The 16276-nt window shown below is 50.9% G+C and overlaps 1 protein-coding gene across 1 annotated transcript; it reads right to left on the bottom strand.

Annotated features, from left to right (window-relative positions):
* Nucleotides 1–11500: 11500 nt before the first annotated feature.
* On the bottom strand, nt 11501–12250 carry LOC122614729 (seminase). Its single transcript, XM_043789373.1, has one exon. It carries the CDS (start codon nt 12248–12250, stop codon nt 11501–11503), a length of 750 nt encoding a protein of 249 aa, XP_043645308.1.
* Between the last annotated feature and the right edge of the window lie 4026 nt (nt 12251–16276).

Raw genomic sequence — 16276 nt, 5'->3', positions numbered from 1 at the left:
CGCATATCTGGATGCATGAGCGGCCATATAGTAGCCTATAGTTGCCTATAGTTGCCTATAGTTGCCTATAGTCGCATATAGTTGCATATAGTTGCACAGCCAATAGATAATAACAATAACAATAACCGCTTCTGACATTTTTATTGAGTGTCTGTTTGATGAGTTGTTCGCCACGACAGGTTTCGGTTTCGGTTTCGGTTTCAGTTCGCAGTTAGCAGTTCTCAGTTTCGATTCTAGATTTAATTCCCCGTAGAGCTTATTGGCGTAATCATAGGCCAGTGCCGCTTCCACTCATGAAATGACAGAACCCGGGGCGTCTTTGGTTCATTACACATGTCATAATCAGGGATACTCACTTACTATTCAATTACTACTCATACCTATTACTGCAGCATGAGCATTGCTGAACCTATGTCGCAATTACTTGGCACCTTTACGAGTTTCATGTTCCGGAGGAGATATCACTGAGGTTTCTACGGATTCTTCAACTGCACCAACAGAGGTGCTATTAAAATCTTCAGAATGCTGGACACTGGCCCACCTACAATTTGCCTACAAACTGTCCAACTGCTGGCGACGATGGACTGAGGACCCGAAAGAGGGCGGTCGCGATTCCCTCGAATCAATAACCATTCATCATTCTGGACTAACCGGGACCGGGATGTGGAGCCACATGGCTGGCCGAAATTTCTTCATTGGTCCGGGACAAACCTCCTCCTCCGCAGCCCTTTTGGGTGCCCCGATCGCCTCGTGATGTTCCGCGGATACGCTTTTGATAGGACTTTTGATTTATTACAAATTGAAGTTGATTTTAATCGAGTGTTTGCCAAAGTCCGCACGCTCCACGTACTCCAGTTGGGTTTGGATCGGATCGAATCGGATCTGGAGTGGACGAGGAGCTCGATCTGGAGCTGGAGCTGGACCTCAAGTTGGACTGGGGCTGATTGATGAGTCGAGCAGCTGTCGAGCGCGTTTGAAATTTATGACAAAATATATGAGCCGCACTTTATCAGCTCGCGGTGATCGCGGCACGCCGCGAATATTAATTGGAGCTGGTCCTGGACTTGGTCCTGGGCCGTAGGAAAGTGTTTTCCATTTAAATTGAATCTGGAATCTGGGATAAGGGATATGGCCATATCAGCCCCTTCGAGGGCATTGCATTATTTTATTATAATGTGATTATTTATGCTCCGGCCGAGACGAGCCGAGCCGAGATGAGATGAGACGAGACGAGACTTTGGTTTGACACCCGACGATCGACGTGGTCGCTGTGGTCGCATGCATCGAATTGATTTCAAAATTACAGTAATTTTCACAATTTTCTAATTATTTAATCGATTATTGATTTTTGATGTGCGCTAAGTGGCTCACTTAGTGCGTGAGAAATTGATGTGCAGAATCATTTGGCTGCGCCGCCCGATCTCCACGAGGTGTTGATTTGCGAGGCTGCAGGTGGGGATGGGATAAATGGCATGGCATGGATGTGGAGTGGAGTGGAGTGCCCGGCTGGCGACTGGTGGGGGCGTAGCAAATGGAGTGCGCGTAGGTCACCCCAAGCTAATGACTCAATTAGGTCCGCTCGCTCCGAAAGTAACAGTGAGAGTACGACCAAGAGTAAGAGTAAGAGTATCCCAGCCCACGCAGACTCCGAGGTGATCTCTCCCAGCTCTGCAGACGCCCCTGACTCACCCATCGTTGGATCCCCTTCGAAATAAGCCTACGAAATCGACGGCAATTGGGAGGAAAGTGAAATCCGAATCAAATTTGGCGCCAAGTGCCAATTGAGGTGGTCCGCCGAGCGGCCAAGAGCAATTTAGGTGTCTTTCCCCTTTCGCCGCCACGCTCTATTGGTGCAACAAATTTCGGCTGAGGCCGAAATTGAGGACTCGTTCCTGTCGTGTGTCCAGTTGGATCTCCCTCCCTCCCCCCTCCTCCTCCTCCTCCTGGGCAACCGCTTAAGATCGAATAAGATATAATGATAATGCTCTGAGGACGATGACGATCGTAATGAGCTGCAATTGCTGCGCTTGGAGTGTGCCACACTCCTCCTCCTCCTCGCGACTCCAACTCCGACTTCCATTTCCACTCGAGTTCGACTCGGCTTCGACCTGCGACTGTGATTACACTTAAGTGGAGTGGCCAATGTGATTTGGATTCTGGCCGGGCTTGTGCTTTGCCCACAAAGTGGGCTGTGGTCGTGGTTGTGATCTGGAAGATCGCTTTACGCTCTTCAGCTTTCTGGTTTGCGTCGATTTGGCGCAATCATTTCATGGTTGGCCTTAGCATACGCATCCCGGAGCCAAAGTCGGGCCTCGAAATTGCTGAAATTATTGCGGTACAAACTGTCACAGCGCAGCCATCAGCGAATCGAATCCAATCGGTTCTTTGGCTCATTAGAATGTCAACAAAATTTCGCTGACAACGATTTAGTAAATTGCCTTGACTTGGTTCGGATTGCCGGCGACTATATGCATATGCATATGGATATGGATATGGATTCGGGCAGTCGTGGCTATAATTACTCCGGCCATACTTGGACGAACGCTGGACAGGTGTCCCCTGTCCCCTGTCCGCTGTCCGCTGTCCGCTCTGCGGGATTCTGAATAATTCAGGTGACTTGACATAACATCGGCGGGGATCTGCGACCTGGTGCTGCATTTCCCGTGACGCGACAGTGCGTAGTCCATTCGGACTCGGACTGGGATTCGAATTCAATTTGCTTGAATTATTAACGCAATTGTGTGTGCCTGCCATCTCCCCACCATCCCCGTTTCCTTTTCAGCCCCTTGAAGGATTTCATAATGCGGGGAAGTCATAAACTTGTTCAAATATTGACGCCCAATTATGGCAATTTGCATTGTCCAGTCCGCATTGCTTATGGATAATTTTCATAATAAAAGTCACGTGCAACGTGCTGCGATTCCCCCACCGTTTCTGGGAAATACCCGGTACTGTCTTTGCATTTTATTCTAGGAAGTGCCGTCGTTTGATATTCAATTCCGTTTCGAAGCATCGCCGATATCATTAGCCTGAAAGGTTTTGGCCCTTAAATTTAATGGCCGAAATCGGTGAAAAAATAATGAAGCCATATGGCATGATACCAAAGATACCAAAGTAAAGTGTACTATTTTCATTTATGAATTTTCCACAAAAATGTAAGTTGTAAAATGGAATATATGCGTTGAAAAATAAGGAAACGTGTGTGTTAACTGTGACACCATGGGATGGCCTTAAATTTAAAGTTGGCGCCAATGCAGTGTGCAAGCAGTGCCAAAGCAGTGCGCAAGCAGGCGAAGCAGTGAACCGGTTGCAAACGGGTAACACGCACTCAAGCAGGACTTCAATTCGTGGAGTCCCCTTTTTATTGGCTATAAACTAACCACGTTAAAAGCATAGAAAGCCTCTGAAGGCAAAGCCATACCCATCACATACGACACCATGTGACTCCAGCTACGAGCTACCTTAAAATGCCCTCGAGCACCTCAATTGGCTGTCGATTGGCCAACTAGCGACACTTTCAGTGCCTAATAAATTAATTACGATTTACGCTTTAATTGATGCCCGTCGTCGCTTTTGTTGGTTTTGGCGTGCGAACAAGTTGGCCAGTTACCCAGTTTGCCAGTTAGCCGGCCAGTCGCAGTCAGGAGCAGAAGTCACTTGGGCTTGGTCAGGTGTCGGCGCAACAACAGAGTCATTAGCCGCTGCGCTGGGCGGGATGGGGCTCCTCCTGCTCCCGCTCCTGCTCCCGCTCCTGCTCCCGCTCCTGCTCCACTGGCATCCACCTCTTTCAGTCGCCGAACTATGTGACATTTTTCAAATGTTCCCGCCGGCGGAACAAAGGAGGAGTACGGTTACAGCTGGTCTCGTGCGTTCCCTGGACGCCCCGTTGCCACCTCCTCCTCCTCCTCCTCCTCTTCAAGGAACGTGCTGCAATGCCTACGCGTCAGCGTTGGAGTCAATTGCAACGCCAATCGAAGCAAGTACACTCGCAAGAAACGAATCTGGAAGTTTGGAAATTGTGCATGGGATTCCCCCGAAAGTCTTGAAGTCTTGCCTTGTCTAACATCTTTGATGCGTTTTAAACACTTGAAGCTAAGATGTTCTATTCCATAATAATTAATATAGAGAAACCCATTTGACATATTATTATTATACTCAGTATTTATTTACTGTGAGTTTCGTAGTGAAGTACTCAGTTTCGGTGAGTGCCTGCAACCAAGAGCGGCAGTTCGGCACTGAGCCGTCAATGGTGTCACAACGCCGGCTGAAAGCCAATCCGCGTCCCAGCAATAAGATGAGATGAGATGAGCTGGGATGGAATGGGATGGGATGGCATGGGATGGGATGAGATGATCGGTCGTGTTCTGGCGGCTCCACCGCATGTACTCACGCCTGTCGAAAGCTATTTAGCCAGCATTCATTCAGAGCTCTTCCTCCGGGCTGATCCTCCAGCCAGCCAGCCAGCCAGCCATTCACGAGACTGCCAGGGCAGTGGCAACCAGTTCTCGTCTTCTTCTCCAGCTGCCGCTCAACTTCAAGTTCAGCTGCAGCTTCAACTTCAAATCCCAATCAAACGTCGCTGCCGAGGGGAATGGTGAGAATTTCCTTTGTGGCCGCGGACGGCGTTTTGTTAACAACAAACAAGTGGAATGCAAACTTTCAGTTGCAGCGAGGGAAAACAGAAAACAGAGAGCAGCAGGCAGAAGGCAGGGGAAAATAAAATAATTTCGGGCCACTCGGCTGGCTGGATGGCTGACTGGCTGGCTGGCCACTGACCACGTTGACATCTCATCTCTGGACCGGCGGCAGCACTTCAAAGCCGCGAATGCGAATGCGAACGCGGAGGATTCCCGCTGGCGTTTCTCAGTGCCGCGGCACGAAAAGAATTTCTCGTGCCTCCGCGGTTTGTTAGCGGTTCCTCGGTGCCTTGGTTCCTTGGCTAAGTTCCTTGGCTAAGTTCCCAGTTCCCAGTTCCTGGCCAGTTATTCGGCCTGACGAACTGCTGAGCAAGCGGTCGAGAGGTTTTCCTCGTGGTTTATTAACCTTTTTGGCGACAAGCACTGCATCGATAGGCCTTCGGATTCCGGTCTCCAGGGTCCACTGCCTATCGGCCAACTGCATCTGCGTTCTGACCGAGTTCCACTCGCCCGATCCGTTTTATCTTTTTCGGCCCTGCAATTAGACACAATGGCTGCGCTTAGCCAGTAAGCCCGCTCGCTATCGCAGCGGATATGTTTAGGAGCTATTTGAATATTATTAGCGGCGGATAATTACAGACACGCACTCCCACGCACACACACACACACACACACACAGCACTTCCCAAGTGCCAAGTGCACGCAGGCAGCCGACAATAGGAGGATGATTAGAGGGAGAGGACGAGGGAGAGGCAGGAGGAGGACGGGCAGGACGAGCAGGACCCGAGACAATGACACTGAAGCGGGTCCTTGGTGCTGGACCTTTGTTACTTGCCGCCAGGTACAGTGGTCAGAAGCCAGATAAAATCTACTCGGATAGGGCAAAGATGCCTACTTAAGATTGCATTGACTTGCATTTGCCAAGCTATTCGAGTGCATAATCGCTTCATTGGACAACAAGGGGAGGATGCCGTAACGCAAGAAAGTAGTTCCATCATCGAGATGAAAGGCCCACTATTTGGGAAAAGACAATAAGGTGTCAAAGAATAATATTATTACGAAGTGAAGTACTCCAAATGCAGACTGTTAGGTTGTTGCTTCACCTATAAGATACGATTTGGTTATCAAACTGCAAGACGTTGCACATTGATAAGTGAGATTACCTCTTCTATATAACAGAAGCTGAAAGTAATATTATAGCAATCCCTAAATTTAGGATAAATTCCTTTAATTTCAACGATCGAGTGCCACTGTGGCCTGCTGCTGCGGGATTTTCTGTTTTAAAATATTGTGTTTTCCCTTTTTGGTCTATGGAAACCTACACTCACGCAGGTAATTATAATAATTACCCGGACGGATGCATGAATGAGCAGGGAAGGGAGAGGAAGTGGCGGGGGCGGGGGCAGGTCCTGCGGCACGTCGTCCATCTTGGGCAGCAGCGTCCAGTCGGCCTTCGGGGGCGTGGCCGAGTGCAGCACCGCCAGTGGTCCGCAACAACAACTTCAACTACAACTACAAAGGGCGGCCAAATGTGACTTCGCAACTGACACTAATTACACGGAGGCGGCGACCACGTCGGTGGCAGCCGAATTCCTGCTCATCCGCTCATCCTGGCGCGCATCCTCGTCCTTGTCCGCTTGTTGTCCGCTCATCCGGTAGGAGGCAACCTGTGCCGCCAACTAATTGCACCTTCGCCCCCGCAGGATGCGAGTTGCGGGATGCCGTGAGTTAGTCGGGCATCCTTTAAAGTCGCGCCGAGACAGTCGGACCGACTTGAAAATCAGCCAGGACTCGTCCTGCCGCGCTGCGCACGTGCTGCAGATTACACGTTTCAATGACTTTTGGCGGCAGCGGAATAAAAGGAATTACAAATGTCTTGCCGTGCCACCAACCCCCCAGCCCCTCAACCCCGCAGCCCTTCGGCGGACGAGGAACTGAACTTCAAATGCCCGACTGCTGTTTCAATTTGCTGGCCATTGTTGGTAGTTGGTCGCTTAATTAAGTTGACGCCGCAATCAAATCAAATAAAAATCAAAATCGCACGCATATGCCATTCGCCGCGGGAGCGAGCAGCGCAGCGATAGGCGGGCCACCCCAGGAGCAGGGCGGCGGCCACGGGAGCGAGCGGGATGGCAGCAACTCCGCCCAAGGACCTTCGGCACATGCTCCTGCTGATTCCGCTCTTTGCCCGATGACGCTGCTCCTGTGACCCTGCAATCAACAATTGCTCGTCAGTGTGGATGCGACTTGGGCGGTGGAAATGGACGAGGTGGGTGGAAAGGGCGCTATGGATGGGATGGATGGGATGGGTGGGGTGGGTGGGCGTACGCGTGCGGTCTACTAATTCGCTTTAAAGCCTTTCAGCTTTCAGCTTTTCAGGGTCGCTGGCTGGATGTCGCCGCGATAACGCGTCTTCTTGACACACACAGCGTCGTCAATGGGATCGTTAGGCAATCCATTCAATTGATTCGCTCACTTCACTTTACAGGAGCTGTGTTTCCACGATGATGATTGCACTGTTCGAGGCAGATGGATTTCAGATGTACATATTGTGGTTTCATCACAGAAAGATTATTGTTATTACTAGAGGATAATCCCACAATCAGTATTGTTGTTATTAGAGAGGTAATCTCAATAAAAATCATATGGCACTGGTTACGCTAACCTAGGCCGCTTTTCTTCGACTTCCGATTGTGTCCAATTTTATGTGTTGATCAGCTCTGATTTGAGCCAACTAAATGCTTCATTTCAAGTGTTCACAGATGACACTTAGTACCTATATTTATTAAATTACTACCCATAGTAGTGCTTCCATTCCATTTGGAAGCTCAGCTTGATTCATCGATTTGCTCGAGCCAGAAGTACATTTAGTACAATTTAAGGAACTTTTGTTTCAACATAACTAAACACAGAAATGTATATAAGCGATGTTAGACATATACATGAAATGGAATCCTTTCAGTGCAGCTAATAAACCCATTACCTGGGCAGATTCCCCGCTGCCTGCTTATCCAACCAACGGCGAGCACCTCTCGAAACTGGAGAGCTAATCATCGCATTTGGCCCGGCCCAATAACCAAATTTACAAATTAGAGAGTCCAGTGGGCAGCGCACTACAAATCAGGCATGGAAATGGTTGGAATGGTAAAAATATTGGACACATGGGCCCAGAGTGTCCATGTGCACACACACATGTGTACAAGATACGGGCTCCACCTCCGAGCCAAATGCTAATTTGAGTGCTCCACATTTGCGAGGGAGGGCGGCGGGGTCGGAATTTGGATTTGTAATTGGAATCAACGGACGGGTGATTGGATGATTGACTCCACAGGAGGAGCGGCTGGCATCGGGTGGCTGTGGACCGGGCCTATAAGTAGGCTAGCATTGCCATTGATTTTAAAGGATCTCGCTTCACCCGACCCGAATCCATGCAAATTGGAGGGATGCCCGGGTGGCTGGGGGATGGTGGACGGTGGACGGGTCAAGGGTTGAGCAAGGTGGTCTGGTGGGAGGAGCTGATGCCCATGGAATCGGACAAACGGATGCGTAATGTCGCCTCGGTGAATGAATGAGTCGAACGTCGAACTCTACTCCGTGAGTGTGTGTGTGTGTGTGGTGTGTGGTGAGTGGTGTGCGTGCATTGAATGTGGCTTGTTTTACACTCGAACGCATTTGAATACGTTGCTAATGGGATTTTGATGATGACAATGTTGCCGTCTGTCCCACTCCCATTCCCACTCCCACTTCCACTCCGAACCCAAGTGGGTCTGTGGAAACGTCGCTCCAAAAAAGCAGAGTTTCCATCCTTCGGGAGTCTGGAAGAAACTTTAACCGCAATGCAGCTGAGGCTGGAGTCCCAACTTGGAGCCCCGACTTGGTCTCTTGGTCTTACACAGTTTGGATGGCCGGCCGGCCAGAGGAGGGCAGCATTATGTCGCTCTAATGCGTACAAGTACATAATGGCAAGCACACACAGAGCCGGAGAACGTCCTCCCGGGTCTGCCCATCCAATTACCACCCCGCAGCAGGGCTTTCGACCCCGGCCGGATGACGACAGCAGTCCAACAACACGACCACATCAAGCAGCGGCAACATAATGTGCCATTCACTTCCGTTCCGGCGGAGGTCCCCGAAGAACGGCAAAAGATTCAGCACCCACTCCTCCCTCCCTGCGCTGCGAAGGTCCCTTTTGTGAGGACACCTACACACACACACTCACACACAAACAGACACACACAGAGACAGCCGGACTACATGAACAAACGCCTGTTCCTGTCACCGCTCCTGTTCCCGCTCCCGCTCCCGGAAAACCGCTCCCGCTTCCACCGCCGCCACATTTGCGGTTACGTTTTCAAGCCATTGCGCGCCATTGCCGCACCGACACTCACACGCACACCGGCGCAGGAATTACAACAGCCACCCCGTACCTTTGTGACCCCTGACCCCCACCACCACCACTCCCCCTCCACATCCACCTCCACCCTCCCGTGCTGTTTACTTTTTACAGGTTGCGGCTGCGGTCGCTCGCTGCGCGGTGGTTGGTTTTCCCTCCGAGGGTTAGCCCGTACAGTGAGCCCCCTCCCGCGGCGCCTTTTCGGTTTTCCATGTTTTAGTTGGCCCTTTGCCAATGCAGGTTGGACAACTTGGGCGTGTCGTTCAAATACCGCAGGCCGTGGGTGGCCCAACTCCGGAGCCACTTCCATTTCGAATCCCGGTTCCACGCCGACTACTCACGCAAGCCCAAAAGAGGCCAAAATCCAGGAGCTACGACGCCAGTGCTGACTGAACTGAACTGTATCGACCCTTAGTTGCAAAGACCTCATTTTCCATCGCTGTAACTCAAGTAGAAAGTCTGGGGCACAAGATGAAGCATTTAAGCATAATGTAGCTCTCTTTCCAATTTTTGAGGAATAAGTCTGTATAACTACAATTTCAATAAAAAGAGTGATACATTTATAGCTTGTGAAGTTCTATTAGCCCACAAATTCTAACCATTTCCTGTCTGGGTAAAGCCAAGTTGTCACCACCGATCAAACTCCAGGCCTTGGCAGGGTCCTTTGCCGAGTTGCTGGAGTGTCCTTTGGCCGGGACAACTTTATTGGGCGGCCGGTTCCGCCCCTACAGAGCCATAAGCCATAAGCCCCCGCCGACGACAACCACCCCTTGGGTGGCGGCGGTGGCTCAAACTTGGCCATATCGAAGCCCTCGGATCGGGGAACTACCCCTGGGCATACGGTGTGGCTTGTTATTGGCTTTCAGTGTTGGCACGTTCGATTATTTGTGTCTTAATTAGCGTTTGTTGAGATTTGCTGTTGATGTAATAAACTAATAAGCGACCGCAGCGCGGTGACTGCCCCACCTGCCCCAACTGGCTGCAGCTTAATTGCACTTCAATTGTCGATGTGCCACGGCAAAAGTTTTGTTCAATCTTTTATTGGTTCTGGCTTTGAATACGACGCTGGCCAGCAGTCGAACAGTAGAAGCCGTCAGAATGCTAATTGGCCGGCATGAGCGAACGAGTTTAATAATAATAATTTGGCTAGCTGATTAGCCGTGGAACTTGGCTCGTTTCCACCTATTCTGGCCCATTCACAGCCATTCACAGCCATTCTCAGCCATTCAGGCCTTGGCTAATTCGTGTATTTGTGGCTGTCAATCTGTCGATGGATTTCAATGTTGACGTGGGCTCGGATGAGAAAGCTTCTCGCCGCAATTACAACTTATTTTCGGTGGACTACTTAGCACAAATTGAATCGAATCACACTTGGCTTTTGACCCTCCTGCGAAAGGTGACCCGCTGGCAGGTGATAGGTGATGTCCACCATGGGGCAGCATTAATAGCGAGCCCATTAAGTGCTCAATCAAACGGGAGCTCATTAAACCGAAGAAATGCACTTGAATTGCGGCAATTGATGATAGTGGCGATTGATTAGCCCGCTTGCGGTGCACCACCGTTATGGAAATCGCAGTTGTCGGCCACATTAGAGCGATTAATTGTGGCTTCATCTAAACGCACTCATTGCGGCGAGCGGGTCACCGCCACCTCGCAATTACACAAATGAGCTCGATCCGCTGGATCCGTTGGATCTGCTGTTGTCACCAGATCGCTCCATCGGCATCGGAGAAGGCGCTCCAGCGGCACAGCACGTGTTAAGTGGCGCTTTAACTGCACTTAATTTAGGTGGAATTGCTGGCAATCAGCGGCGGACGGGATATGAAAGCTGGCTGACTTGGACTGACCCGTGCTCCGATGGTGGTCAGCACTTGCCCACTCAGTGCTTCCTTCCGCTGCGGTGCAGGAACCTTCCATCCTCCTGACCAGCGCCCAACCAATGCAAATCAAGCCAGGCAATCGCTATAAATTAGCGCGCGACAACAAAGTCAACACTCGGAAGTGGCCACTCATCATCGATCGGGATGAGGCCCTTGGCCCTCGTCCAGCGCACCTTGGACAAAGGTTCCATTTCTTGCTGGAATACTTCGGATTCGTAAAGGCTTCCTCCTACAACTAATCTATATTTCAACTTATTGTTAAGACATTGAAGACAGTTTATCTTAGATAGTATAGATTCTAAAACTGAGTAACATACTTGTTTCAGCATGTTGGCATAGTTTTTAAGCACTGTGCATTGCCCACCAATTTACATGCGGCAGGGCCACAAAGCAGATGGGTGATATCTTCATTGGCCCATCGCCAATCTGCAGTCGCCCATCCGGCCGAGGACTTCCCGACTTCCTGACGACAGGCGAGGAGCACAAGCACAAGCACTTGCAATAACGATTTTTAATTAATATTTTAACTAACTATTAATAGCCGTGGCTTCCGGCGAGCCCACTCCCTTGACTCCCTGACTGCCCACCTCTCACTTCTTGATGGAGCTGAGGATGAAGCTGCGCACCCGATGGACGCTGGTGTAGACGCCGGGATACTGGGCGTTGGCGCAGCCCAGTCCCCAGGAGACGATGCCGCAGAGCTGGTTCTGGAAGATCGCCCCGCCGCCCGAGTCGCCGGAGCAGCTGTCCTTGCCGTTGCTGCGGGCGCAGAAGGTGGAGGCGGTGAGGGTGTCCTTGCCCTGGTAGGCCTTCTGGCACACCTTCTTGCGGATCAGCTGGATGCTCACGGTGCGCAGCTGGTTGGAGGGGCTGGAGTTGCCGTAGCGCGTGGTGCCCCAGCCGGAGACGCGCATGTAGTCGCCCGGGTTCCACTGCACCTGGCAGAGCGGAATGGTGGAGATGCCACTGCCAGTCAGGGCGCTCTGCAGCCGGACGACGCCCACGTCCCAGTTGAGGCTGGAGCTGCTGTAGCTGTTCGGGATGAAGTACTTGGCCGCGCGTCTCACGACGCCCGTCTGGCTCAGCTTGCTCACTCCGCCCTGGACGGTGATGCGACCCGCCTTCTTGTCTTTGAGGCAGTGGGCCGCCGTGACCACGTGCCTGCTGTTCACGAGGGAGCCGCCGCAGTAGAAGGTTCCGTCGTAGCGCAGGTTCACCACGAAGCCTCCGACGGCGGAGAGCGTGGTGGTGGTGCCGCCCACGATTCTGGGCTGGACCTGTCCGTCGGCCAGGCCCAGGAGCAGCTGGGTGAGCTGGAGGAGAAGCAGAGGGCGCCACATGATGGAGGCGACTGAGTAGGCCAGGGATTGAGAAATGTGCTTTTATGAGCGCAGGAGTTTCAGCTGTGCAAACAAGCTGTGCGGATCGCCTTTCACGGTCACCTCACATGACGCAGAGCACCTAGACTGGGACTGGGTCAACATCGCTGAGATCTTCAGGGTTGACCTTGTGGGGATCACAGCAAAGCACATATTTAGAGTTCAGCTTATGTAGTTTAGTTTTGAGAAGGCAATAAATAAGTATAAATGAGAGCTGTTTGCGAAAGTATCTTAAAACGGCAATAGAAAGTGGTAAGTAGTGGTAGAAGCTGGTTGAATAATTCTTACTCATGATTGTTTGCTGATACTAAAGTATTCATCCAGCAGCTTAGCCAAATTAAACACGAGGATTGAGCTGTCAGTAAGTTGAATGTAGAAAGTTATATATAGAATTCGTGTAACTTGAACGCCTAACCATAAAAATAAACAAATAAGAGGTGAGCCTCTCTCAGCTTTCCAGCCTCCATCTGCAGGTAACTAAGCTAAGTTCAGCCTGGTTGTGAGTCATAAATCGGGGCGGGATTGGCTGGAGATCTCACTCGGTGGATAAGAACTTCGTGCCCAGAGTCAAAGTCAATGGGCACAGAAGAGGAGAAGGAATTGGCAGCGCGGAATGGCAGTGCCTTTGGGTTCGTTTTGGCCAAGGCAGCTCATTCCAGCTCATTCCACGGCGCGGAAGGGAACCCAACGTGGCATGCGGGATCGATGTGCGATGGCTACCATATTGGGTTGGTGGATGGCTGGGTCCGAAGCCTCCTGGCGTCTGGACTTCGCTTTGGACTTGGGTAAGGGTATGGGTAAGGGTATAGGTATGGCTATGGGTTTGGGTTTGGGGCTTGGGGTCTTGGAAGTTGGCCTGGCCTGGGCTACACCTACTGGCGGACGGCGACCTTATCGCACCCATTAATCTGGAGGCCGGGAATGAAATGAGCAATAACGAACCAAATGAGCCCAGGCAAGATGGTGGATGTCCCGCTCCCTGCGCCTTGCACCCTGCTCCCTGCTCCCTGCTCCTTGCTCCTTGCTCCTGCCACTGGACACAGCCAACATGGCGGAGGACGCAGAACGGAGCAAGACCTAATGAAAAGCAAACGCAAAAGCAAAAGCAACCCTCGGGAGGGAGCGGTGAGTTAAATATTATGACCAGCTCTGAAAACGCCCGCAAAAGCTGGGTTCCTGCAGCACGGCCTGCCCTATACGCAGCCGTCGAAAAAAAAACAGAAAAAAACACGAAAGTAAAAAATAAAAACGAGAGAAAAAATATGAATTTTTTACGATCTCAAGTCATGCAAAAAGCGAGGCGAATCAGAACGCGCTGCGCATTGGACGTGAGTCGCGAATGCTTCGTGCGGGGCTATGATGGCGGCCATGGTGGGTTAACGTCATCCGGACTTGGGAGCCCTTCCCCTTCCCCTTCCCCCATCCCCACTCCACACCCCCCTCTTCAAACCCCACGTTTTGGGCTTTGCACTCCTTTTTCTTGTGCGCACACACCGCCCGAGATAAGAATGTTTTTTACTCTTTGTACGTTTTTGTACTTTTTGTACTTCTGCGCTTTTTGTAGTGTGTATTTGGCTGGTATTCCGTGATGGCGAACATCATGGAGCATGGAACCTCTGGCGGAAATGTTTGACAGACACGTAATGCCCTCGCCACAGTCATAAATTTTTCTATTCTTTGCATACGCTCTGTGTTCTCCCCCCCTCCCCGCGGAGCTGCCCATCTCCCCATCTCCGGTATCGAACGATTTTCCCCAGCTGTTTTTCGGAATCGGAAAAGCCAAGCTGAAGAAACTGCCGATGGAATTTCATAATGAACACTCAGTGGGCCTGACATTTGCGCTGCTAAAGTGCAGTTAGGGAATAATTGTTACTCTAAAAAACAGCAGCGAAACCCGTAACTAAGCCCTGGGAGCAGCAGTAGTGGAAATGAAGAGCCCAGTTCACAATGGGCCTAAACACACGGCGAGAAAAAGTGCTCAGAAGGGGGCACTTTGCAACAAAGTGACGAGAAAGGTCGCAACATCAGAAAGGAGCAATCATGGCACATTGCTGCGGGGAGTGGGAGGGGGCATTCAACAAGGGATCAGGTTGCAAAGTGCCACGCACGCTACTCGAAAGTATACAATGTTGCATATGTGCCTGGCTATTTGCTGTTTCGTCCAAGGTATTCATAATTTCTGTAGTCGCACTGATGACAAACGCCCAAAATTCATTCCTACAGAATGTTGGAGTGGAAGTAGTTTGAATTTGAATTTTTAAATGGAACAGTAAAGGGAACTCCAAGAGGCTTTCTGGAAGAACTAATCAAAACCTCAGCCCACATTAATTGCCTCCAAGCGGAGTGCTAATGCATGGCTCATCACCAGAAGCCTTCACAACTTGTGCCCCAGTGGAGTCCGGTGCCCAGACCCAACTGAAGCGAACCAAGCCCAAAAAACCTCAGGGAGAGAGCTGTGGCGGGTAAGATGGCTGACGACACTCATACGCCCCGTTTTCGCTGCAGCCACCAAGCCACCAAGGCACCAAGCCACCGAGGCACCACAATGGCAGCCAAACGAGTGCGGCAGCCTCGAAAACCGCTTCAGCTGCGTCGGGCCAAAAAAGAGGCACAACAAGCAGCTCAACAGTGCAAGCCCGGGCAGCGACCAACAACCATGACACCGAGCCAGGAGTTGGGGGAGTTGGAGCTGCAGTTGGAGCTGGAGATGGAGCTGGAGTTGGAGCTGGAGCTGGAGCTGCAGTTGGAGCTGCAGTTGGAGTTGGCCGAGAGAGGGAACAGCGGCGGAGGGTCTGGCATATTCGTGCGCAATTTCGCGTTTGACGAAACATATAATCTTCGCACATTTCTATGGAAATGAATGGATTGGTGAATGCCTTGCTGGATGCATTGATAGATGCAGGCCCGGATTGATGGATATATGGCTGGTTGGATAAATTGGGCTGGTATTGGTTTTCCAGCTGCTCCCCAACAAGACCCGATGGTCGTCAAAGCGATGGGTAGAACTGCAAAAAGTGAACAAATGGGAAAAAGCGCAGAAATAGGTGGCACATTTCTTTGCCAGCTGCAGCCACGTTGCAGTTTCTCCCGCTGTCGCTGCATGCAAATGGGTATCCCCTGCTCCACCTCCGTGGGGGCCACACCCTCCTCGAGATCTCATTCTCCCATTCTGCAAGAGGCAGGCGCCCCAGCGTCGCTGTTTTTGATTTTTCCACTCGTGTTCTACTTACGGTGTGTGTGCACTCGATTGTGTGTGTGTGTGTGTGTGGTTGTGTGTGCATTTCGTGTGTTTTTCTGCTCTGCGCCTATGCAAATATGCAATTAAGTCGGCCTGGCCCGACTCTTGCCATCGAACGGCATGTTTGCTGCCATCTAACATGGCATTCCGTCAGCAAACAGACGAGCCATCGACATCGACATCGACATAGGCATCGGCATCGGAATCAAAATCAGCAACAGAATCTGAGTCTGAACCCCACTGCCTGGAGCCGAGACTGAATCCGAATCCTAATCCCCAGCTTCATCCATACGCTCATCGTCGCCAACTTGCCACAGTTGGCACTGCGAGTGGGGCTTGGAAAGGCACTGGAGTCGGATGTGGAAGTGGGAGGGACTTGTGGACGAGTGGACGCCAGATGGCCATCATGCGATTGGGCTAATAGTTGGGTCATGTGTGAGTCAAGTGCGGACTGTGGCGTCGCAAATGGCAGGGGCGGATAGATAAGAGCTCGGCTTGATTATACGGCCAGATCAATAGATAGAAATGCCTATAATCGACAGCTGACTATAAGAGAGATGACTGTAGGCCTCATTGGCATTAACAAAAATTTGTTTTGAAAAATAAATCAGTTGCTTACAGAATAAGCCTCTTTATTCCGAGGTGCATTTTGGGAACATAACCCTTTTCACTACCTTTACAGTATCATTCTTTAAGGTAAATTAGTAATCCATCTGTATGCAAGTTTTTGCTTTCGAGAGTAAAGCATC

This window comes from Drosophila teissieri, chromosome 2R (assembly GCF_016746235.2).
Source record: "Drosophila teissieri strain GT53w chromosome 2R, Prin_Dtei_1.1, whole genome shotgun sequence".
NCBI classification, from domain to species: Eukaryota; Metazoa; Arthropoda; class Insecta; order Diptera; family Drosophilidae; genus Drosophila; species Drosophila teissieri.
Note: the sequence above shows the minus strand (reverse complement) of the source record. Positions and strands in the feature narration are given on the sequence as shown.